The following is a 26,258-nucleotide window of genomic DNA, read 5'->3' as shown; positions in this document are numbered from 1 at the left end:
ATCCTTATGAAGAGGAAAATAGCAATTTTTTATTGACTAGCTGTCCTAGCTTTATAAGGCGTTGTAGCTTTTGCGACCACAATAGGTGTGTCTCCCGCTGCCATATATGCTCCTGTGTTTGCACGTTTTTGGAGGAGCTGTCCTGGAATGTAGTGCTGTGGGAGCAAAAAATTAGTACCTGCGCGACTCCGGTGAGCAGACAGTCGACCCCGAGAGGTTCAATTCCGATACCACACGTATGCACCAGTACGTTAATAGGAATTTCTAAAACATGACTTTCTATAGGGTATGACAGCAATTTTAAAAACAGCCAAAATACGTTTCGTATGAGGCTAGTTCGCTGCGAAATTAACTATGTGCAGTGTAGCATCTATTAACAATAATAATGATAATCGTCTGTGGCGGTTATGACCATCGTTAAATGTAGAAAATAACAGAATCGCCCAGTCTTTGGAAGCAGTGTCATCTGGAACAACAATGGACATACATATTATTTTTTACAGTAAGTTTTTATGAAATATTAAAAACCCGCAAAATTAATTAATCAAAATTTATATTGATAAGAAATAAGGATGACGTTTTAGGGCAGTATGAGATGTACCTGATTCCATCGTTCGCATCCGTTGTCAGCATCAGCATTTTAAAACGGAAATCATATTCAGGTGTACTCAAAAAGCATACATGAAAACGGATTTTGTGTAGAAATAAAATCTGATTACTATACACACATCAAATTTCAATAGTGGCAATTGTTTTTCAAATTTACAAATATTTGATGGGCTTTCATAAAATAAGCTTTATTAGTTGAATATTTCATTTCTATGTAGAAAAAAAAATCAAATTGAACATAGATTTCAATGATTTGTTCTCCGCACGTTTAGCTTTCCGAAATGTTTTTATGTAATCTAGTGTATTACTTGTTCATGATATGTACTTTTTGCCACTTTGTTCAAGCCAAATAATGTATCCGCATTCTCTAAAATCGCTCATTTTTCGCGGATCGAACTCGCGTGCAGACGCGGTTATATGGACTCAACAGTATTTAAGGGATTCGATTTTAATGTACGCGGACAGTTGCATAAATATATTTAACTAACTAATAATAATAATAATAATAATAATAATAATAGTAATAATAATAATAATAATAATAATAATAATAATAATAATAATGATAATAGTAATATAATATGAATACAAAGGAATACAAAGAAATCTGAGGGACAGGGGATGGTGACCGGGCATTATTTTACTATTTATTTATCAGGAAACATTAACTTCAATATTAATAGATGCTGGAGATGTATTGACGGAAATATAAATACGTGTAAATAAAACCACCCACCTGTTTCTGTCAGTATTTGCGACCCTCGCTGCTTTGTGTCACGGGGACCAGGAGCCCATGGTGCGAGAAACGCGTGTGGTGAATGGACGTACGATCCGGCGCTCTGAGTGGCCCTTTCTGGTGTCCCTGCACTACCTGAAACCGTTCCCGTTCACTCGGAACACCCATATGAAACATTTGTGTGGCGGGACGCTTATTCACCCCGAATGGGTCCTAACGGCTGGACATTGCGTCGGGTAATTATATTATATACGAGTCAGCAATCACTACTCTACCCTTATGGACATTTATATCAGTTCACTATGCGGTTATTGTGTACATGTAAATTGTCGTATAGAAGCGAATTGTTAATGGAAGTTTGTTGAAAGACTGCCTGCCATAGCATTATAAGGGTTTGCAGCTTTTGCTAACACAGTAGGTGTGTCTCCGGCTGTCATATATGCTCCTGTGTGTGCAGGTTTTTTGAGGAGCTGTCCGACGTTGGCAATTGGAAAGTAGTGCTTGGTGAACACAATCAGTACCTGAAAGACCCCGGGGAGCAGACAGTCGACCCTGAGAAGTTCGTCGTCCACCCGGACTTCCAACCTCACGACACACGTATGTACAGATACAATATGAATGCCGGAGCGCAAGAGCCGCGCTCCGTGCGTTCGCCGTACACTGCAGGGTCGTACATGGGCTTGCAATAGCTGCTTAGAATCGCGTGGAAATTATGTTCAATATAAAAAGGCCTTTGTTTATACTATTATTACTATATATGTAACTAAATCAAGGTATAAATCCGAATTAGTTTGTTATCAATCCTTATAAAATAACGTTTTTTAGTCTTCGTCTTAAGTACTGATGCTTAGCGCTGGTTGTAGTATACAAACTAATGTGCGATCAGAAAATGGTTACGGTTTACAAGATGAACAACTGGTTTCAGACACCCTGCTCAACGACATAGCACTGATTAAGCTGTCACGTGCGGCGAACGTTAGTACGACATACGTACGCGAGATTCCGGTGACCTCACAGAAGGTTGAAGAGCTCACCAAGTGCCAGATAGGTGGCTGGGGGCAGGTCTCCAACGGTACGAACAAAGTAGTTATTGTGCATTAAAGACTGATTTGAATATGTCGCCGAGGCCCCTTGACCACAACTTCGAGGTCCATGATTGGCTGCTCGTTGGTGTTCGATAATCGCACGGAGACGTATACTGTTTCCATAATGACGTTTTAGACGTTAATAACATTCATTAACATCTGAATATGTAAATAGGTTATTGTTATAGAGGATGTGCTTCTTTAAGTTGTTCAAATAGTAGCCTCAAAATCAGAAGACAGACATTTATTTTCATTGCGTTGTCATTTATTTGGACATATTTAGGACCAACACCAACAATCAGCCTTGGATAAGGCTTCATGCTATATAATACAAGTGAATGTTCTATGATTGTATCGCCAGAGCCGTACGGTTACGGGATGTACATCCCGTTGAAGACAACACTGTTCGTCCTCAACAACGCCACTTGCAGCCTTATATATGGCGAAGTAGAATACGAGGAGGGTGGCATCCGGATGGTCGTAGATGACAGCGTCATCTGCGCCGGCATTCCCGACGCCGCGCGGACCGGTGTCTACCTTGACGAAGACGGATATAACGATGCATGCAACGTATGTGTGTCGTTGGCTCCTTATTGGTTTTCAGAATGTTTTAATCACGGTATCCGTTTTATTTGTTTTATCGGCGTCAATTATTATATGAGTTTAATAATTAGAAAGGCTAACTTTTTTAAACTTTTGTTTAACTAAAATCTCGATATTTTAACACGAATATCGCTCATTGTAAGTCTTGAATTGTTTGCAGGGTGACTCTGGATCACCGCTAATTTGCCCGACTGGACCGGAAGGCAGCTTCGAGGTGGCGGGCGTGGTCTCCGCCGGGAAGGGGTGTGGCACGGGGAAATTTCCTGGTCTCTACACCAAGGTTTCTCACTTCTATGAGTGGATCAACCAAGTCATCAATAATGAATAATTCAAATGTACATGTCAGACTGTGTGTCTACCTCGTTATCTCATATATACAACTATGGGTGCACATGGAAACGTATTAAGGCAAACATTACATCTTGCATTTCGACCTGTACATCTTGCATTCTAACTTGTACATCTTGCATTCTGACTTGTACATCTTGCATTCTAACTTGTACATCTTGCATTCTGACTTGAACATCTTGCTTTATTGCCTTAATTCCTTTGGGGCATGTGTATTGCTAGCTTCGTTAAAGTTCTTTCGTGTAACTTGGCTGGTCCTTAATTGACATTCAACTTTTGCCTAATAATACGCTTTCGTTTCTCAATTTATTCATTAATCTCAGATATAATCGTGGTAAATATTCTTAATTTAGCTAGCGTTTAACTCTTGTCAGTTTCATATCTACTTCCTTTCCTGGCTTAGTTTTCGACAAAAGTCAACAAGCCGAATTTAGTAGCAAGCATGATGCAATACATAATACGAGTGTTCCATATAAAACTCCATTTGGCATTGCGCTTATAATGGCGGTAGTTTTCGTATTTTTTAAAAGAATAGATTTTAGATACGGGACGTTTCAGGTCAAGAGTTTCCGTCCAGCTCCGTATTATTTTACGAACTTGCTCCCTCTAGTGTCAAAAAACGGAGCTGTTTTATATTCTGCTTCGTGACATGTTACAAAATGCTTGCTTACATGTGCTTTCAGGAGAATGTGAAGTTTCTGAAAGATTTGTAACACATTATCACACCACCGGTGTTAACTTTGAAAATAAACTGAATGGAATGTAGCCTCAAGTAAGATGACAAATATAACTTATAATCCTACAGTTGCTCAGATGACGAATTAAGGATGCAAGCTCACAAAGCAAGATGCAAGTCATAATATCAGAAATCAAGAAAGTAAATGTCAGAAAGCAAAATGTACATGTCAGAACACTAGATGTAATGTACGTTTAAATACCCATCCATAAGAAAACAGACGAGTGTGTCTTGGGAATTATTTTAAGTACAATAAGTCAGGCTTTTTTTCATTTATTACTTTTAATCATACAGGTGGATTAAGTGTTTTGACTAAAAAAAACTAAACAGCTGAACATTAACAGAATCTTGGTTGATTTTGTTTTGAAATCGCAAATAAATGAATTCATGTAAATCGTATAATAAACAAAATATTAACTACTTTTAACATATCAATACATTTGCAGTTGTGTGTTACTAAACATGGGCTCGTATACGACTTTTCTAGTCTATTTGTTGATACAAAAATGAAAAAACAAATCCGAAGACCTGGAATATCAGGCTTTTTGTCCAAATCATTGACCTCTGACAAAGGTTCACAATGATAAATGAAGACTGTATTCGTAGTACAATCAAACGCATCAAAGTGTGCTTCATGTATATCTGATCCCAGCTGCTTTAAGCCTACGTTAAGCAGTCTGTTAAATTCCTTTGAGCAACCGGGTTCTGATTAACGATTTTCCTGACCATCCAGAGGGCGACCACGATCCAGAGCCACATTGTGATGGCACACAGAACGGACACGAGGGCTAGGGACCAGCGGGGGAAGCAGGCGACAGGAACGTCCACGCCGCTCTCATTGTCCAATGACCTTTTTCTGGAAGTAAACTGAACTTGCTTCTCTGAAAGTTCAAACAAAGCAAAATTTCGAGAAAAATATCATTTCCATATGTCCCTTGAAATCATGGTGCGTGCACTTACGAACGTCATAATATGTTAAATAATACAGAACAGTAAATTCTGATTATCCATCTCTAATGAAATTTAGATTTTTTCATGTCGTTCGTTTTCGTTTTGATGTTCAGGGCATATTTACTGATAACTAACCGTTCTGTTTGATCATGAGAAGTGTCTGTATCTTCACCTTCTCCGTCGATGGAGCTTTGTCTCGTTTTCGTCGACCCGCCACACAGGAAAGCTTGTGGAAGAAAGTTCGGTAGCAGTTAAAGCGCAGGATATATCATTTGTATACAAATGAGCATCATGACATGTGGTGTCGCTTGAGGTATGAACTAATCTACACGGAAGTAGGGGTTAGATATGTATTCTACGAAGTTTTGCGAAGAATACCATTAGACATGTTACTGACGAATGTCCCCGAAATGCCATCAAGGTCAATGGATTTTGCAATATGTAACCTGTCTACATCCAAGAAGAGCAAATATGTTAACCATATGCATACATGGTTAACCTTGATTGCAGAGGAGTGATGAAGTTACGTATCGCTACAGGATGTTTATTTATGCATATAAAAACTTTAATTTATCAGGTTTATTTGGAGATAACGCATCAAAAACACGATTTGAAATAGAAAATAATTTTAGGCCGATTAGGGCCTGTAAAAGGACAGTTTTTCTCCTTTTTGCTAATACTCGCTAAAGATTGTGCATTATCATGGTTTGGGACACATAAAAATCAATTTAAATGGAAAACAAGACTATGCTGCAAGGCTGCCAGACTGCTTACATCACACCACTAGGCCACAAGGCCGCTGGTCTGCTAGATCTTCTTTTTTGAGAAAAAAAGCTGATGATCACTAGAGGATGTTTATTTGTGCATACGAAATTTTTTTTTTTATTTGTTTTCAATAAGACACATAAATCAATACAGTATATGGTCGCTAGGCTGGCTGGCCGTTAAGTAGCCATCGCTAGGCCCCCAGGCCGCCAGTCCGCTGAGCTGCTAGATCGACAGATAATAGCCAGAGAATAGTTTGTAGTGCATAAACACTCCATTTTTTTATAGCTTTACAATTAAACACATAAAAAATGTGTTGAAATAGAAAACACGTTCAATATTGATCATTGAGGTATTTTTGTGGGTTTTGCGCGCGACACATAGCTTTTGTGTTTCAATGTTAAGCACGCCATGTCCATTTACAGAAAGATTGCAATGTTATTGAGCACCATACCTCGGCCTAGATTTAAATCCAGCCAGATCTCATATTTCACAGCGCAGTTTATTTCCTTTTGTCCGCCTTCTAGCCTGAGCAGTTTTATTTCTATTTTTTACCAAGCTTTGAAACACTGTGTATCGACAGCCGCATCTCACTACATTCTCTGGAGTTATGGTTCTTAGATTACCAAAAACTGACCAAAGTAACCTTTGCCTCTTTCTACCTTGCGCATTTCTTAGACAATCTTTACAAACATGTAGAACAATGTAATGTGTTTATGGGCATTATATTAGAAACAACCCCGTTCGGCCTGATATATATATATATATATATATATATATATATATATATATATATATATATATATATATATATATATATATAGAGAGAGAGAGAGAGAGAGAGAGAGAGAGAGAGAGAGAGAGAGAGAGAGAGAGAGAGAGATCAGGACAAAATACCAGTCACCTACCGGTGAGCACCCGCCAACACAGAGGTTGATGTCAAGCGCGTACGCGAGGTCTGTGTCCGCCATGCCCGGGAGGGAGGGATTGGTCGAGGTGTCCTTAGGGATAAACACCGTGTGCGGAAGTTTGATTTTGTCCTTTGCGGCGGAAGGCGGGTCGGCAAATAGGTCAGGGTAGTTCGAACATCTGCAAACAAAATATTTTATACTCCTACATGCCATTACCTTAGATGTATTTCAACTTTAAAAGCTTACAACTATGAATTAATAAAAAAATATTTTAATCATTTTGGAGTTGAAAGCTTATAAATGTGTTAAATAGAAGCATTTATAGGAACAATTCCAAACGAAAATAAATCACTTACCCGTTTTCAACTACGGCCACCGTGAAGTCTGCGTTCGAAATGTACACGTTTGCTACTTGAAAGTACAGATTATCAAATGTGCCTGAAACCCAGATAAAACAATTATAAGCTCGATATTCAAACATGACAGTAAAAGTAGTTTATAAAAGTGATATTCTATTTAAGGTGTAGAACATTTGGCCGCATTTCCTTAAAAACCGTCCGCACGAGGCTTGCACAAATGCAGATTCTATTCCTTAACAGGCTACATTAACGAAAGCATCGTGGTGTACGAGAGTGTTTTTAGGCAAATTAGCTTTAAAAACAGGGTTTTCCCTCGATCAGTTTTTCGCAATTTTCTGTAAAGTCGAAGTTTTCGGCATCCTGTCAACACAGCGATTCGACTGCCGATGGTATGCATCTGTCAAATATCGCTCATTAGGCGGTCGGTTAGGGACGAGGAAAGGGGTGCGGATACGGTACGGACGCATGAAGAAAAGCTGGGGTGCGGATACGGTACGGACGCATGAAGATAAGCTGGGGTGCGGATACGGTACGGACGCATGAAGAAAAGCTGGGGTGCGGATACGGTACGGACGCATAAAGAAAAGCTGGGGTGCGGATACGGTACGGACGCATGAAGAAAAGCTGGGGTGCGGATACGGTACGGACGCATGAAGAAAAGCTGGGGTGCGGATACGGTACGGACGCATGAAGAAAAGCTGGGGTGCGGATACGGTACGGACGCATGAAGAAAAGCTGGGGTGCGGATACGGTACGGACGCATGAAGAAAAGCTGGGGTGCGGATGCGGTACGGACGCATGGAAAATTCTAACTTGATTTTCTGAGTGGTGTAATGTTTTACGGGAACGGGTGCATATACGGATGCTGATGAGCGTTTGTAAAAGCTGAGTTTGACCGAGATTGCAATAAAACAATCACCTAATAAATGATAATATGACTTCAGCAAGTTAAGAAACCGACCCTCAACTATGTGAATTGTGGATGCCTGTAGACACCATGCCATATTAATTCGAATCATTTGTAGAAGAGAACAAAAACAAAAAAATAACATATTTTGTCATTTATTTTGCATAGCAAGCAGATACCTTTCAAATGATTTCAAAAGTATATGGGGTCACAAAGCATCCAAAAATGTATCAGTTTAACGAGTATAGACATGTCCAGGTCTACAGACATCAACACAACTGTTGCGCTTGGCTTTAAAACATTAGTAAACAGGTAAACTGGTGGTAAAGTACATGTCTCACGGGCAAGGGCAGGGTTTTAACTAAACCATTTTAATAATTTAGCTTGTAAAAGTCAATTTACAAACAAAAATGAATCGAGGAGTTCCTTTTATTGTTAGTCAAGTGTATCTGTTTCAAAGCATTTTAAGAACTTCTTAGTAATATCTGAGAATTTCTTGTTTAATTTCGCGGTGGTTATGTACTGAGTATAGATATTTTAACGCAGCTACTTTATTGAGTATAGCATTTCTATGTACTTGGGATAGTTGTGGCATTGGCATGCATTCTAGTACTATTTTAATCACAGTGTTGATATTTGGCATTCTTAGTTAAAGATTATAGGTTAAAGAACGTATTTGTACCACAGTGTTTTGTGATTACTGTGTTCTAATGAGCAGAAAGGAATATAGTGACACAATCATCACGCTGAAGATGTGGAATTGATGCATATACATGTGCTCTACGTCTGAAATAGGAGTATGGCTTCACTTTACTGACTATGTCTACAGTTTTCGCCACAATTTGCCCTGATCGGATACTATTTTCTAGTATAAGGCTTTGCCCAGTCAACAAAAACACTGTACCGGTCCATGTAATATGAACAATTCAAGGTTGTACCTTAATAAGAAGCAACTTTTCACAGACAATATTAGGCATATAACTAACTTTTCAAAAATATTATAATTCGCACATTTCAGAAATTTATGTTATTGTTCATTTCAACTTAAAATCAGAGATATATTGAACAAGTGTGTAAATTTTGAGCAAACTATTGGGATATTGCGTTGTTTACGTCTCGCTAGGGCTACTATATCCGGTGTACGGTGATCCACCGTGTGCATATTTCTCTTCTATTTTTATCGCGCCGATTTGAAGCTATGCATCAGTTTGTTTCTTGTAACCTTATTGTATCTCAAAAGTATGTTGAGAATACATGGGGCAAAATTAGTGTAACAGACGTTAGTGTAGTTCTAAATCCAACAAAGTTACTGAACTTCTCAAAGTAAATAAAAATTACATAAACGATTTGTGTATATGTTCGGGTATTTGACTATTTACGTGTCCAGTCAAGAAACGTGATCGTTTTACTTACTCGCTTCTGAGTTTGGGATGTTGATGTCGATCCGGACATTGTCACCAACGCTTGCGGATTTGATGATATTGTTGTTGCTGTCCCGAAACCTTTTCCGGAAGTTTGGTACCAGTATAGCCACATCCTCCTCATCGTAGTCCTCCCCCCTGAGAAAATGGCACCATGAAGTTTGTTGTGTAACCAGTATTTTTGCAAAAATGATAGCTTTCAACTAACCAATCTCTTAGGTTATACTAATTTCTTTAAAGTTTGATCGGGCGAAAGCTTACAGAATCACACTGAATAGAAACCAGTACTGCAGTCATATTGTTCTGAAAATATATATTTTCGCCAAAACTAGTGTCCACATACAAATACCCGGCCGTGCTTTATACGACAGGGAGAGTCTTCAGCAAAATACGGATTTAAAAAACGTGAATTTAAACTGTGCGTTTTCAGTATGTTTATATCATTATAAAGCTAACTGTTTTGTTTTTATAATCCCGTTGGTATATATGTATAGACAATAGATCTGACTCCAGATTTAGTGTTTTAGTGCCAAAACAAATTTGTTTTAACCTATGAATGAATATTTAACTAAAAGACATTCCAGATAAAGTGATGTTTAGATGTGTAGACATAGTGTTTAAGTATAGCTTGTTAAATGTGTAAAAGTATCATCAGAGCAATTTAACGAAGTACATGTATTGTCATTCAGGAGACTGTTTCTGGCGAACTTACGAAGAACGCAACGATTGCGTATAAGTATATTAAGTTGTATTCATAGTTAACACACAAATAAAAGAAAGTCTGTATACTTGGTGTTGGTATTATACATAAAGATCGAGGATCCATAGGATTTCAGGCTTTAAAGAGACTTTAAATATAGTTTCATAGTTGATCTTTTAATGGCTTCTGAAATATTCAATACAGATGTATAATTTCGGACTTGAAATGGGTGATTGTTCCGCGGTAACTCACGCGACAGAGAAGTCCATGAGCTGCGTCTGAGTGCCGTTGTGCACCATGCACGTCACCCGGATGACGAGGTCGCTAGGCAGGAGGGGGCCGTCATTCTCCAGCACCACCAGATGGAACACTGCGCCCTGAAAAAAAAACACATGGAGTACATCCGTTTTGTAGCTAATGATTAATATAAAAATGTATGGATATGACAAATCAACCTTTCTAACTGACACTGCCACCTACGACCGAGAGAAGTCAAGAAAGTAAGTTTTTATACTAATTGAAATGGACATTCGAGAAATATCAAGGAGTTTTATCAATTTGGTTTGAATATTATGAAGATATATAATTGTCTTTGATTGTCTTGAAGGTACTGGTTTTTGTAAAATGCACTTTTTGCATGACGAAATAAGGTGTTGCAAATCAGGAGTGAGCAAAAGCTGAAACCCTTCAGCAAATGTTGATATTCGCCAAGAATAAATCATCGCTGAAGAAGTTCGGGGAAGGGGGGGGGGGGGGGGGCGGTTTCTGCAATTGTGTTATCATAGAGTAAAATAATGATAAAATAAGTGTTTCGGATGCATTCATGGGAAAACTAATCCTTGGTACAAACACATGAGCGAGTACCATTAAGAGTTGACCGTTTTCTTATGGAGTTACACCATGAACTCGAAATCTTAGATCTTTCTCTTTACAACCGAAAATAATATAAATTGGTTTTGGTCGTCTAGTGATTGCAACACGACAAAAACAAAGATGCATAAGTATAGCGCACCACAGTCGTAGAACTACGATACCACCTAACAAATACAATGTACATACGATGTCCGGGGCGCCGGCGCTGGTTAGGGTGCACGTGGAATCGTCGAAGATGTACGTGCCGGTCCGGGTGGTGGCCTGGGGCTCACAAAGACCTGAGATGTACACGATACCCGTCCGCGAACCCCCGGACTCTAGCGTCACCGTGTACGAGGGGCCCACGGCGCACGTAACCGATACTGAAATGTTATTGTTGTTGTTGGTGTTGTTCGTGGATTTTTTTGGCTATTTATTATCTAATAAAAATGCACTAATGTTGACTTTGGATTAGAGCTATCAATATAAGTCACTTACCAGAGGGGTTGAACTGTGCATTCGAGAGGGAGAATACCCGTGTCAGCAACAACACCAACAAAACAGGCACCATCACGCCGCTTCATCTGTGAAGGCAATTATTGTATATTACAATTGTTTCTATATATATCCTGGTTACATTAACAACAATAATATCAATTTAATCAATTAGTAAAAGAAAACGACACATACATTAAAATACAGATACTCAATTTAAAATCCTACGTTCTAACAACACATATCCAACAACAGTTTTGTTTTTTTAATATTTACATCTCCGAACGCGAAGCGGTTTATTCAGGGTGACCCACCCTTAATTGCTCGCCAAACACTAAATATGCTAATTAGATGATAATATTCTGAAAATGCCGTGACCCGAAAGAAAAATACTTTCAATAAGTACATTCATACGAATCCAATTATAGCAATCAAACAATGAAAATATTGCTTACCGCCATTCAAAAATTCTCCTCAAGAGTCGCGTGGAAGGGCCTATTTAATTTATGCGGAATGTACATTATATTTTATTGTAATGACTTGGTAGCGACGACTACATTATTCGGTGGCAACACACCAGAATTAGAATTAAGAGTGCAATTGTGGATAGTTGTGTTTAATGCTATATATAGCATTTGCCCGACCGCAATGCCCCACTCAGGTCTGTGTTTTCCTAACCCTAGAAATCAGACGAAAATGTTTGGAATAAGCCTTGAATATTAAGAACTGGAAATTACCCCTCATTAAATTAGAGGAATGCAACATATGATTTAGGTAGATATACATGTATATAAACGTTAAAATAATGTATTGCTGAATAACACCGAAACGTTGTTACAAAAAAACGACCCTCTTTTTTAAACCCCAAAATTTGTAAAACAAAACTTGTATTAATTTTGAAATTCAACAAAAAAAAAACAAAGACGTTTATAGAAAAATGTCCAATCTCAATGGGATCTCTGTTGTTCTTCTTTTCTCCATGTTTGTACCTTTTTTAATGTAGTAGTATTATTTTATGTTTCTTTGCTATGTACTAAAATCCAAAGTAAATGAAATGCAAAACTATGACAGGCAACAAATAGGTTGGACATGATCATAGTCGCAATCAGTATATATATATTTCTATTTTTGACCATTATTTTTTTAGATATTTAAATTCAATTTATAGTAAATTGAGTTGTCTTTTTCCCTAAAAATAGGTCTAAATAAACTTGTACATTTTTATGAACATGCTTCGGAAAAAAATAAACACAAAATATCGTCAATATTATACACTCATGTACTTGTACCGTTTAATGTAACTGTACATACTCGACATCTACTGTTCGTGGGTAGAGTGTGTACGGTTACATGAAACGGGTAGACATCGTTATATACCGAAGGCAGATAGAATTTGTACTTACTGCAACATGAATGTCATTGAAAACGAATATCATTTTCTTTTGGTTTATCCATATTATAATAATGTAAGGAAAGAATACTTTAAACCTTATCAAGTTTTGCCAATGGCCTACAAAACAAAAGTTTATAACTTTGATGTCATCAGATTCAAGAAAAACTTTACGAAACATTAGTAAATTTATGTACTTTGCATTTATATTACGATCACAAAATTAACATGATGTGATAACTAAAACCATTGATACAATATGTTTGGTATTATGCATCATCCCTCTATTGACCATGCCATTGCTTTTTACGACAAAGTGATATCATTTATGTTGGCTATGAATGTTGTAACTGTTTAATGCTGAATAAATGTTGTTATGTTATGTTACATTAAACGATTAGAACATTTGGATGGTTAAAGTATTCCACTAAAGGTCACTTTTGTTTCAAACGAATACTAAAAATGCATAATTAAAAGATGCATCATTCAGAGACTAGTTCGGCTTTTCTTATTTGTCTAAACTTTCCCGCAGTAGTGACGAACACATTTTGTGATTTTATGCGGTTAATTTAATAATTTATCTAAGTAAAGTCAATAAATATACAGAATACATCGTATTACACTACTAGTGAATAGCAACGTGTAACTGATAAGCCCCGCCTTGTCTTGACGTTGATTGGTCAGACGGTTATAGAACGGCTGGTTTGACTGGCAGGCCGGGTCATATCAATTAGCCTGTCATTCATCGAGCCGTTGGCAATAATGTTAAAATTTAGTGTGCATTCGATTTGTCTTTGAACACGCTAGTTGTTCACAGGTTTACATGTCTCGGTTAAACAAGACTTAATTGTCCTTCACACTATTTGCACCAACCGTGTTCCAGGCCGAATCGACCCAGGTTCTCCACTATATTTTGTGACCTGGCTACCTGCTGGGCTTAGTCCCGGGACGATATTTCAGTTGTTTGGAGCAGGGATAAATAGCTATTGAGAATGGCATTGAAAGGCCAATATCAGGAGCAACGCAGTTGGTGTCGCTAAACAATTTTACAGGGAAACTGCTCTCGAACCCCTTAAAATCTAGACGCGAAAAACACAAACTTTGTCTACTCTTTAAAATGCACCATTCACTTGCACCTTCTTATTTAAACGACATGTTGCCATCATTTGTTGGTGATGTACGGCCATACAGATTAAGAAACGTTCGCAATATAGGCAATATTTTAGTGTAACTCTCAACAATTCGCCTCATCCTTTCATCCTTCAACCATAACGTTATTGAACTCTCTGTCAGATTCAACTACCGAATCACAATCGCTTTGTTCTTTTAAGCATGCACTCAATAAAAATAACCCGGTCGTTTCAGACCAATTTTATGTTGGAACCAGAGACATATCCATTCAACACGTACGACTTCGCATGCACTGTACGTAGTTTTTTTACATGAACAAGGGTTCCCGCTGGCGATCGCCATTGTCGCCATTTGCGACAAAATCGCAAAAGTGGCGACAACTTTTCAAATTTGGCGAATTTATGGCGACAACGATTTTTTTCTAAAATATTTTCTTAAAATGACGTAAGTGGTGACCATGCGGCCTGCATGATAATCGATTCTGTCACTGTCATAAATCAAGCGCATCTGCTGGTGCGACAACAAAAATTAATCCGATAATTAGGGCAAGCAGTCACGGCCCAGTCAACACCTCGCTAATTATTGCAGAATTTTATTGCTTTCACGGATAAACAATGACATCCTTTAACTGTTATGTCTCTTCTTAGCAAACAATTTTAATATTTAGCTCAACAGCCTTGTTGTTGCGTAATTATCGTGTTAGTTTTAAATATGCAAATCGTAGAATTTTATGTTGTCGGAAAGTCACGTGATATGCAAATTTCGTAATGACGTTTACGCGCTAAAAATAGACTTGCTTTCGGTTTTGTCGCAATTTGTAATTGCTATAAATGCAGCATTCAAAGAGTTCAAAAAGTGTCAAAAAGATTAACAGAAATCAAATAAATAGGATTAAACCCCATTTGATAAGGCTTCTAATATGTTGGCTGGAGTAAAGAGTAGGTAGACAAATTTCTATTAGGAAAGTTATGGCCCTAGTTTGACAATGTATATTTCTTTGAGTTTCCATTTATTTTAAATTTATCTAATAATTTCACAAATGTATTCTTTTATTGTATGCAGGCATTAGACTGAAATCAACATATTGATGTTTATGTCACATTTTTTGCAATATTTTTTTTATTTATATACTAGTCCATATATACTAGTCCAAGAATACAATGAATTTTGTCAACAGAATAACAATTTGCTATTAATATCTTGTGCTTCATGTACAACAAAATGTTATGATTTGCACGACAATGTGCTAATTAAATGCAATTTAAGGCTCTTAAAATGCTTAAACCCCATGAGCTTCAGGGGGCTTCGCCCCCTTGGCCCCCACAAGGGCGCTGCCCTGGACCCGTAAGGGGGCCTATCGCGGCCCCCTTAACCCCCCCGCGAAAAAGTGGCGACAACTTTTTAGAACCCAGGGGGAACCCTGCTGAGTGGGATAGTGTTAATATGTCATACGGATAAGTATCCATGATTTTGCTTCAATAATATCCTTTTCTTATATTGAAATAGTAAGTTTTTTCTAAATAAAACTTATAGATCTTCATGATTATGCCAAATTTACATTATCCTAGGATGTGAACAATCAATGTGGGCAAAATAAGTATTCTCTTATTATGAATTCAGTAAAAGAACGATGTTTTTCATAAATCAATAACTGAACGTGTTTTAACAATCAGTATATGCTTTGATTGACAGATAACCGGGTCTAAAATCTTAATGTCGATGGAAAAGGGAGCCCACTGCATACATGATGACAAAGTGCTGTGCTTTGCAATTTTAATAGTGTATTATAACCACAAATCGAGTATACAGGAAGTAGAAAAACGTCATCGATTCATGTGTGATACTATGTTTAGTAACAGTCTAGGTGTGGTATAAATAGACTGTCAAATAAAATTTTAGTCACAAAATTCTATTTTTATGCCATTTATCCTCTCAAAATGAGAAATTACATGAGAAGATATTCAGTTGAAGACTACAAGGGCTAGGTGGTGTTGGTGAGAGTGCTTAAAAATGTCTGGTGAACATAAAACTGTGATTAAAGGAAATTCTTCCAAATATGTCAAACTCAATGTTGGGGGTTCCCTACATTATACCACTATTGGGACCCTTACCAAGCAGGACACTATGCTTAGAGCAATGTTTAGTGGTAGAATGGAAGTGCTCACTGATTCAGAAGGTATGGAAGGCAATATTCAATTACTTATTCTTATTGAATTTAATAGTCAAAACTCGCCACGGAATAAATGTCATTTTGTTTGTTTTAAATTATACCTGGTAGGTAAGGTGTGCCTGGTATGGGGATCTCACCCGCAATGGCCAGAACACCAGCACAACGCTCTTACTAATAGAGCTTAACGTCCACAGTTAGAATATGCACAGTGTATTGGTGCTTTACACCTAGCGTGTAAAGGACCAAGGGGTCTCTTCGAAAAAGAGCTAGGTATTACCTCAAAAAGATTCAAAATGTCAATGTTATATCATTTATGTGTACAAAGCATCTTTTGATGCATAATTGTCCTAATAATAATAATCATTTGTGTGTTTCAGGATGGATTCTGATTGACAGAAATGGTCAATATTTCGGATATCTATTGAATTTTTTGAGAGACGGAACAGTTGCCCTTCCAGAGAGCCGTCGAGAGTTACTTGACCTGTTGCAGGAAGCGAAATATTTTCTCGTGCAAGACCTTGTCAAGCTTGTTGAGGCTCACCTTAAAAGGCTCGGGAAAGATGATGTGGAGCCTAAGTGTCGCATTCCACTAATCACCTCTCAGAGGGAGGAACAGAGTCTCATTGCTACAACTGTTAGGGTATGACTCAGTTACCACAACATAGTAGTATAAAAGGGGTACAGGAGTTGGAAAACTCAAACTTGTACCTCTATGAAGTCAAGTCAGATTAAAAAATTCATTTCATCACATGGTTACTGCATTGTTTAGATGCCAAGTACAAGGTACAAATCACAGATATTATGTCTCATTTTCATTTTTTTATTGAATACTAAACCCTGCATGTATTAAAATACTTAAATCATCAACAAACGAATTAGATACCACATCATTATTTTCAATAATACTTGAACAACAAAGTCGGGTAAACTGTGTGTACTATTTTTAAAATATTTTTTTATTTTAGCCTGTCATCAAGCTTATCTGCAACAGACACAACAACAAGTATTCCTACACCCCGTAAGTATAAAGTGTGAGGAACTGGCTCATTGTTTTACTGTGGCCCCTTAAATTTTACCGACTCAAATTAAAATGTTGAACTAGGGTCTGTATTTGTGTATCAGTACTGTCTCCGAACAGCGTTTATTCATACCTACAGTGACAATGTATAACAATCACATGATGGAAATGTTCCAATCGAGTTTGTGGTTGGTCTAGAAACATGTATATGGTCCCTTATGAATAAAGAAGAGCATAAACACATATTCAACATGCAAGTCTGAGACCTGATATAATTATGTAAACATAACATAACTTCCTAGATATTGCGTTCCATGTGATGGAGAATCACTTGATAGATTAGAACATTACAATTTGCATAGTATTTTTGTTATGACTTCATGATCATTTAAACAATTGCAATAATGTTGTTTTTTCAGAAATTCGGATGAAAATTTCTTGCGAAATATTGAGCTGTTTGACAGATTGGCTCTGCGATTTAGTGGGCGTGTCCTGTTCTTAAAGGATGTGTTAGGGAGCAGCGAAATCTGCTGCTGGTCATTTTATGGACATAATCAGAAAATAGCAGAAGTCTGTTGCACTTCCATTGTGTACGGAGAACAAAAGAAACACACAAAGGTAATCATACATATAGAATTAAGCTATCTAAAGTTTGATTAGCATTACAAGATTCTGATACTGCAAGATCTGCAAGTTTATCATGAACCATGAGGACTTATTGTTTGGTAATTTCTCTTTTTTTTTACACAATGTCATATTACTAGCCACTAAAAAAGGGACATATAATAGTTTTACTTGCGGTGTACGGGCGGGCCACATCCAGTGTGTTGTCTGCTAAAAAACCTCAGAAGCCTTTGTCCAATCATCACCAAATTTGATCAAAATGTGTAGTGGCATAATAATATCTCGGACAAGCTTGATAGCCAATCATATTCATTATTGCTTTAGTCATTCTAGATTTATTGCCATTTAATTATAGAAATTACCTCAAATCGTTTTGATCAATAACTTTTAAAGCCTTTGTCCAATCATCGCCAAATTTATCTGGGCATTATCTTGGACAAGTTTGATAACCAGTCATATAACTAGTTTTTGCACTTGAGTTATACTGTAGAAATTACCTTTGGCTTAACATGTCCGGTACGTTACTTCTCATTTATACCACTACTTTCTAAAATTAGGACAGGTGTATTTTGTGACAGTTAGTGCTCTTGTTAAGAAATTCTATTTTATTTAAATTAATGCAATAAGTTTTTGTCTTTATTTGTTTCAACAACGTTAGTTTAGAAACACTTCTATATTTTAATGTTTGTGATCTGTTTTGAAGTTTTTAATATGCTAGTATAACATGTATGTTCTTAAAGTAAGAACAGATCTTATTCTGTATAAATCCATATCATTTCTTAAAATTGGTAATGTAATTTATATCTTAGTATATGTAATGTTGCACATATCAGCCATTGGGTTAACTTTTGCCCCTGCAGGTTGAGTTTCCGGAAGCAAAGATATTTGAGGAGGCATTAAACTGCCTGTTGTACGAGAATCGCCACTCGCGTCCTGACCTGGAGCTCATGGAGGCAACAAGGATGGGCAGCGGGGCTTCAGCTTCGCAGAGTGATGAGGAAATTGAGGAAATGCTTGATCGCATGAGGACGTCAAACAACAGGAAATGACGGCCATGCCTAAATGATGGTATACATGCTGTGGCCATGTCATCATTGTTGTTGAAAAGACTTGTTCGATTTTTGAGAACAAATGGACTTCTGTAAAATCTTAACAGAAACTGCTACTATAGGCCTAGATCAGCATTCTGCTATAAGATAATGGTTACAAAATACCATTGAGATCATGCTTTTACGCACCATGTGCTTGTGTTCAGTGATGGCATTTTGATACTGGTATATTGAACAAATTTGTTTGCTTTTGATGATTAAATCAGTTAATCTATGATAAATACCAATGTGTACTGTGTTTTGTGTTTGTACATGTGTTTAGTTTATCATGTATGGTTCATAATCTAAATGCCATTTCTTGTACAATACAAACTTTTCTGGTCTTGATTGCTCTCATTTTGATAAAAAAAAATCCATTTTAGATTGATTACCAAATGCTTTTGCTTTTAAATATATAAGGACTGATCCTCTCCCACACTCGTATAATGTGATTGATCAAGGTTCATCATTTAGTAAAAAGAAATATATATCATTTTAATAATTTAAAAAAAAGAAGCATTCTTTTCTTAAATGTCTGGATAGTCATCATTAAGCATAATCTTAACTAGATTTTCTACTGTAAATCGAGTTCATTGGATTTTTAGACTATGGTATATCTATGTGAAGGTCATTTAAGTTACAATGTTGATACAATTATTTGCAAAAATGAATATTTTTTTATAGATTTATTTCTTATTATTATATTATAATTTTATATGTGGATGTTACTGTCATTGTGTTATAGTGTCTTGTTGTACACTGTTTTGGTCATGTGTCTGTTGGCTGTTTTATCAATGAATCGTTTTAGTACCATTGATATTTATTTCTTTATATTTGTTTTGTTAGTTTTTTCCGAGCCGGCCCCTGAAGTTTTAGTTAGATGGCCCCGAAGAAGGGCATGTTAAAATCGCATTGTCCATCCCTGCATCCATCCATCTGTCACTTTGTCATGCTGGGAGTGATTTTAAAATTACTTGGCACATTTGTTCTGTACATACAGGGTAAAGACAATATGTCGCTTGCAAGACCGGGTCCCTACCTCAAAGGTCAAGGTCACACTTACAGGTTTATCATTATGGAATGCTATTGATATGCATATACAGTACAGTCGGTCATTTCCAGCAGTTACTTTGTCATGCACCAAGGAATTTTAAAATAGATTGGTACAAATGTTCGGTTCAAAAAGGGGATGGCCCCATCATGTTATGTGTGCAAGACCTACAACCCTTTATCGAAGCCTTAGCCTCCGGGCTTTCACTTTGTCATGACCGGAGGGATTTTGAATTACTTGGCACATGTCTTTGGTACATAAAGACAATGTGTCATGTGCAAGACTCATGTCCCTATTAAAGGTTTATCATTTTTGAATGTGCATATACAGTAAAGTTAGTCATGTCCAGGCTGTTACTTTGTCATGCACGGAGGGATTTTAAACTAAAATTGTATTGAACTGTTGAGTACATAACGACTCTAACACAAAGACTGAGGACACACTTAGAGATACATCATTATGGAATGCTACAATAATGCACAGAGAGTATAGGCAGTCATGTCATTGCATTATCTTTTTCATGCACTTAGGGATTTTAAAATTAATGGGCACATGTGATTGCTACATAATGACTACTTGTCACATGCAAGGCCAAAGTCCCTACCTTAAAGGTCAAGGTCGCACTTACAGGTTTATCATTATGGAGTGCTGCATGATGATACAGTATACTTGGTTTTGGCCATGGTGTAACTTTGTCATGAACAACGGGATTTTAAAATTACTTGGTACATATGTTCGGTACATGATGTGTTGTGTTCAAGATGAACGTCCCCACAGATGCCCATAGATAGGGAACAGTTGGTTGTGTCCCGGCTATATCTTTGATGCATGGAGATGTTTTAAAATTACATTACAAGAACTGTGTCCCTTCCTCTTTCTGCATTTTTCTTCCACAGTTGACATCAACCATCATGGGGGCCAACATGTGCTTATAGTTTATGATAGCTCTTCCTGAATGGAATTGGATTGAGTTTCGGGGGCATTCTTCACTTAATGTGACAGCTTTTACAAACTGTACTGATAATTTAGACAGTTTATGAACTCATTTTATTTACCTAAATGAAGTAAGCTTTTCTTGAATCAATGATATAGATGCTGTTGAAAGTTTTCATTTTATTCTTTAAACTATCAGTAAAAAACTGTAAAAGATATTCTGTAACAGGTAACTTTAACATGATTGTTCTAAGAAATAGCAGTTTGTTGTAACTGATGTTCAATATCGTAGGAAATTCAATCTTCAAATGCTTTTTTCAATATCGCTCCTGTGTGGATTTTGTAACTTATGTTGTTTTGATAGTTTACAGATTTGACACCTTGTTGTGTGTCTGCTTTGATTTGGATAGGCTTAAGTATTTTCTGTGATATCAGTTTGTGTAAATCTGTTATGCTATTGGTCAGTACCTAGTTCTAGTTGCAATCTGTTATTGGTATTTTAGTGTATGAGACGTTATTGTTACTTTTGATCTAGGCATTCGGTATTCATATGATATCTTGAGTCATTTCCTAGCTAAAGACATATGCTGGATTTAAGCATCTTACTTGTCATTTGATAATATAACTAAATAATATCTAAATTATTTAGTTGCATTACCTCTATGTAATATACTTACTTTAAATTAAAACACGTGTCCTTCTGTTTAAATTTGACTGTGAACATTTTAGGAATCAACTGAAATTAAGAAATGACTTTTTAAGATGTAAATAAGTTGTTTTATGACTACCCATCCAGGTATGTAAATTATCTCCTTTTTCATTTTACAGGAAACTATTAATAACATGTCCATGTAAGGGCAGTTTCTGCTTATTTTTAGCCAATTGTTCAGAACTTGTTTAAGCTAACAGTCAATTCAACAGCATCTTCATCACCAGATCATTGTTAACTTTTAAAGGTAAACTATTGTGCTTTATAAATTATTGGAATGATATAAAGTTTTTACGCCAAAATGGATCTATCAGGTACCGGTTTTCATTTGGTGCCATCCATATATTTAAATTAAGTTGTCTTAAATCTTCTTAGAAAAATTATCACACATGAAACTCCCAGAGCAGTAAATATTTGAAAGTTAACAACGATTCAGTTCTGAACAATCAGGCTACTGACATATATGTCATTGTCAAAGTTTTGATGTTAAGTGGAATTTGTGTCTTTTAATTATTTTTCTCATTATTCATGTACAGGGAAGGTGAACAAACAAACCACCACCTTATGTACATGTATTTAAACATTGAAGGCCATTATAGTATTTTCATCCAAGGAGTTTGTGGTCAGTGTTCATCATGTTGCACTGTATGTCATCTTATTGTATTGTACATGTCTTCAAATATCCAGTATAAAATGGCTTCAACATGCCTAGTTGCCTCCTTCAGACTTTATGTAGACTTTGTAAACACCTTGGTTGGGGCGTGCTTTGCTAGGCAAACATGTTGATGTTGCCTTGTGATACCATGTGTGTTTTTAGGATATGCATCTATATGCTAAGACATGGTAATAAAATATAAATCCATACGTTTCCGTTTCTCTTCCATGTTAAAGAGTGATATATTATACTTAAATATAAGTATCACTGTCAGAACTTAAATGGTTTTAATGGTTATTAAAACACTAGTATGAGATATATGATTATAAATTAAAATATCACTGATTTGGAATTATAAATAAGAACTTGATGAAGAAATCAAAAGTTGGCTTTACTGTACATTTTTACAACAGTTTAAACTTTATACAAAGTCGCCTGTGACCTTAAACATCCGTGGCGCAGACAAATTGTTTTTAAAATCTGAGGTCTGCACTCAACCAGTGCATGATCTTACTTCCCCCATATTCACACATACTTATTTTAAGAAATTGTCTACAGCAGCATCATGAACTCGCTGTCGATCTCGACCTTTATGAAGATCGAATCATCTCGGACATAATCGAATGTGTCGAGCACAGCAAGCTCCACAAACTTCTGCGCGCCAAACGACGCGTTCCTTTCACCCACCGGTCGCCCCAGGAACGGTTTGTTGTCCTTGATCGTATTCGGCTGGAACAATGAAAGAATGAAAGCGTTAGTTTGACTGTTGAACATTCTGTTTTAGTACAATAAAAATAAAATATCATCAGTGCACGAGCTTAAGGTTTAAGTCCAGTTTTTACAATCATACGTTTTCAAACTAAGTACAAAGTAGTATCAAGGGAATGTAGAGTACTAGTAAGTGTCTTGGCCTTGCTTAAATTGTCAACTAATAAACATTCCCAAAACAATATAATAATTTTAACTACCGCCTAGCTGTTTTATAAATGTTAAAATGACCAGTAGAACGCCGTAAAGCCTGTCGCACCTGTATGACGTAGCTGACGTTACGGCGGGCGTCCGGGTCTTGACACTGGTCGACCATGGTGAAGTTTACTCGGTGTCTGAACGGCCACAGCAGCAGAGGGTCGTACTCGCCCTTGCAGATACACACGAAGATCGATAGGAACTTCCCACGAGCTGCAAACAACATTAAGACATAACTTTTTTACTGCCTAATTGTTTATCAGAAGACTATTTTGAAAAAGGTTTCAGAAATGTTGTATACTTACTGCCCCGGTTATAAATCGTTACCAACGACGACCTGCTCATTATCAAACACGAGAATCTCAATGAAAAGCAGAAAATAACAGCCTCCAAGCCATGCTAACCTTTCCCGTCGCCGTATGGACATAGTGAGAGCGCCATCTTGTACCCGTGCCTGCTGGTGAGGAAGGGCGGGCTGAAGATAGTGGCCTTGCGGCCGAGTTTTGCCTCGTGCACTTTGTCCTCCCAACTCTCGATCTTCCACACGAGCTGACAGCCGTACAGCTTCTCCAGTCCGTCAACCTTCCGCTCCAACACCGTGATCTGTTCAGGAAATATATTGAGCAATGTTATTAACGAACACCTTTCCCTAAAGGCTGTGGTGTGGTCGACGGTGTATTGAAATGTACGAATATTATTAACATGGTGTTTTTTACAACGTGCATTTCGACTCATATATGGTCTTAAAGACTGAAACGTTCGGGTAGAAAGCACACTTATTACGTTAGAGTCGGATGTATGTAAAATTGACCACCATTATTTATCACACAAACCTTCTGCAGCTGTGAATCGAGTGCCTTGGCGTGTAACTCGAGTTCCCGGCGATGGAGGATGACGGTGTCACAGGCCATACCCAGATGCACGATCGGGTCCTCCTTGATGTGCTTGTCCATGTGCTTTCGCTTACACTGACCACATGGAAACACAGTGACGAATACTCAAGGTCAAACTTGGTAATGAAACTAATACGACTGATGAATACCTTTGATAGCATGATACTGCCGTCATGCCGGAAGTACTCTTATGTAATTTAGCCCAACGCTTTACTACATAGACAAAAACCAACATGCAAACAGTCAGAGAAAATAAACAAATAAAAAGACTAAGATGTCTGCAAATCCATATCATTGACCAAAGTGAACTACACACGATCTGAAATGGAACGTATAAAACACGTATATTTTATATGCCACGAGCATACCATATAGTTGCAACCGCCGTCCCAGAAGGGACACTTGATCTTCTGTCTTGGACAGTCGTTGTCAAGGTGATCCTGTAGGTCCTCGCGCCGCAGATCCATGTCATCCGTGTTGCACTTATTGGGGCAGGGCAGCTTGAACTTCCCGCATATACCCAGGTGATTGACCTCGTCCAGAGCCATTAGCCTGTATTTTGTTATGTTTTTATCATATTTACGCCTGTATGTAGATCTATTCACACGCATACAGTGCTGTATCAAATATATTGATTTGTCCTCTCACAAAAGATGTTCGAAAATGATCATGCCTATCATAATTGATTTTCCCTTCTACGTGTCATACATATAAATACAACGCACAATTCGCCGAAATTATTGCGGCACCTACAACCAGCAACTTACCTGACGCCGCAGAACTCGCACTTGATGAAGCGGCGGTCACATTCTTCCATCATATGGTGTCGCAGAACCACCTTCTCCAGCTTCCGGCCGCATCCATTCGGGCACCGGAACAGCTTGAACCGGCAGTCCGTGAGATGGAGCTGTTCAAAGGAAAAAATAAAATACTATGTAATATATTATGATGTTGATTTTTTTTGGTAAATAAGAATATGTTATCATGTCAACGCAACCACTCCTAATTTCGTTGTTTTAATTAGGACGTAGTGAAATGTTAACTAGTCTTAACATTTTACTGTATAGTCCTTGTCAAATGCCAATACAGTTACTTACATGAAGATCCTTGAGGCATCCTGACCAGGCACATCCCTTAGCGACGAATGAGCAGTTGACGGCCAGATTGTCAATCTCCGCCTGGAAGTCCTTGTCCACGATCACCTGGGGGCGGGAATATGCACGTCAGAAGTTGTTTTTTCTAAGGTTCGCGTGGAACGATTCAATTAAAAAAACGCTCACGTTTGTAAACATTTCGATTTTCATTTAAAGCAAACTTGTAAAACTATAACAAACGAATAAAACTTGCATTGGTCTTTTGGTATAACATGCATACGATGTTTGATGGATCAGTGCAGTAAACACAATATATTCGTTATGTTTGCATTTTTGGGACTCTGTGGGTACCTTGTTGCCCCTGACCGGACGCTAAAATGTCTTACCTTCCTGTTGCGGTCGACGATGGTGTCGTCGATGGGGCACCTCGAAGTAGTGCGCAGGAGTTCCGGGAGGCAGTTGGCACAGCAGCGGTGGCCGCACTCCTCGAACAACACGGGAAACCTTAGCACATCCAAGCATACAGGGCACTTGTAGTCCTTCTCCAGCGGGTCTACGAAACAGTACTCAACCTCCTCCCTATCTCTGGGGATGGAGAGCGGAACATGCTTATGATAAAGGTTATCGAACTTTCATAAAATGAATAACCAATGCAACATTGGACTCCGTAAATGTTTATTATTAAAATATACATTGATATTACAAAATTAACACGTTCCGAGGGAGATACAACATACATGTATATGTACAATAAACGACATTCGTAGGCATAAAAATGGATGAACCATTTTAAGTATTCTGTTTTTTATTTATAACTTTCTTAAGCCATCACACTTTTTGATATATTATAAAAAAATACCCGCAACGAAGGATCAAACAGGCGTATATAACTTTTACATGAAAGGTCCAACATACATGATGGCCGGTCCGTTGCTCATCCTGGAGCCGGCACGCATATCGATCTCCCCGCTCACTCCGCTCATGGTTGTGTCTCTTACGTCTGTCCGCTTGTGGAAAACTGTAACGGGTCATTCATTTTGGAAATTTGAAGTTTTCAG

The 26,258-nt window shown here is 37.5% G+C and overlaps 3 protein-coding genes across 3 annotated transcripts; 2 read left to right on the top strand and 1 right to left on the bottom strand.

Moving 5' to 3' along the window:
- Positions 1–398: 398 nt before the first annotated feature.
- On the top strand, positions 399–4,568 carry LOC128232376 (tryptase beta-2-like). The gene is made up of 6 exons (XM_052945891.1): positions 399–502; positions 1,359–1,581; positions 1,803–1,942; positions 2,271–2,417; positions 2,792–3,000; positions 3,194–4,568. The coding sequence occupies exons 1-6, from the start codon at positions 478–480 to the stop codon at positions 3,359–3,361; spliced, it is 912 nt and encodes a 303-aa protein (XP_052801851.1). The 5' UTR covers positions 399–477; the 3' UTR covers positions 3,362–4,568.
- Positions 4,569–15,863: 11,295 nt separating this feature from the next.
- On the top strand, positions 15,864–22,456 carry LOC128231793 (BTB/POZ domain-containing adapter for CUL3-mediated RhoA degradation protein 3-like). The gene is made up of 5 exons (XM_052944989.1): positions 15,864–16,175; positions 16,547–16,809; positions 17,135–17,187; positions 17,607–17,805; positions 18,672–22,456. The coding sequence occupies exons 1-5, from the start codon at positions 16,010–16,012 to the stop codon at positions 18,858–18,860; spliced, it is 870 nt and encodes a 289-aa protein (XP_052800949.1). The 5' UTR covers positions 15,864–16,009; the 3' UTR covers positions 18,861–22,456.
- Positions 22,457–22,799: 343 nt separating this feature from the next.
- LOC128230986 (TNF receptor-associated factor 4-like) lies at positions 22,800–26,183 on the bottom strand. The gene is made up of 9 exons (XM_052943409.1): positions 26,116–26,183; positions 25,587–25,785; positions 25,204–25,308; positions 24,874–25,013; positions 24,475–24,658; positions 24,041–24,181; positions 23,618–23,816; positions 23,275–23,426; positions 22,800–22,976 (listed from the first exon to the last, which is right to left on the bottom strand). The coding sequence occupies exons 1-9, from the start codon at positions 26,181–26,183 to the stop codon at positions 22,800–22,802; spliced, it is 1,365 nt and encodes a 454-aa protein (XP_052799369.1).
- Between the last annotated feature and the right edge of the window lie 75 nt (positions 26,184–26,258).

Source organism: Mya arenaria, chromosome 4 (assembly GCF_026914265.1).
Source record: "Mya arenaria isolate MELC-2E11 chromosome 4, ASM2691426v1".
In the NCBI taxonomy this organism is placed as follows: domain Eukaryota; kingdom Metazoa; phylum Mollusca; class Bivalvia; order Myida; family Myidae; genus Mya; species Mya arenaria.
The sequence above is the reverse complement of the archived record's forward strand: the minus strand, read 5'-3'. Positions and strand labels throughout refer to the sequence as shown.

Excerpts from the sequence above, each read along its gene's own strand:
- LOC128232376 (XM_052945891.1), top strand. The coding sequence starts at position 478 with ATGGACATACATATTATTTTTTACA. Across the intron at positions 503-1,358 it reads CATACATATTATTTTTTACA|TATTTGCGACCCTCGCTGCT; the intron begins GTAAGTTTTTAT and ends TGTTTCTGTCAG. Across the intron at positions 3,001-3,193 it reads GATATAACGATGCATGCAAC|GGTGACTCTGGATCACCGCT; the intron begins GTATGTGTGTCG and ends AATTGTTTGCAG.
- LOC128231793 (XM_052944989.1), top strand. The coding sequence starts at position 16,010 with ATGTCTGGTGAACATAAAACTGTGATTAAAGGAAATTCTTCCAAATAT. Across the intron at positions 16,810-17,134 it reads TCATTGCTACAACTGTTAGG|CCTGTCATCAAGCTTATCTG; the intron begins GTATGACTCAGT and ends TTTTTATTTTAG. Across the intron at positions 17,188-17,606 it reads AACAAGTATTCCTACACCCC|AAATTCGGATGAAAATTTCT; the intron begins GTAAGTATAAAG and ends TTGTTTTTTCAG.
- LOC128230986 (XM_052943409.1), bottom strand. The coding sequence starts at position 26,183 with ATGAGCGGAGTGAGCGGGGAGATCGATATGCGTGCCGGCTCCAGGATG. Across the intron at positions 24,182-24,474 it reads ACGGCGGTTGCAACTATATG|TGTAAGCGAAAGCACATGGA; the intron begins GTATGCTCGTGG and ends CCATGTGGTCAG. Across the intron at positions 23,817-24,040 it reads CACAGCTGCAGAAGGTTTGT|ATCACGGTGTTGGAGCGGAA; the intron begins GTGATAAATAAT and ends TTTCCTGAACAG.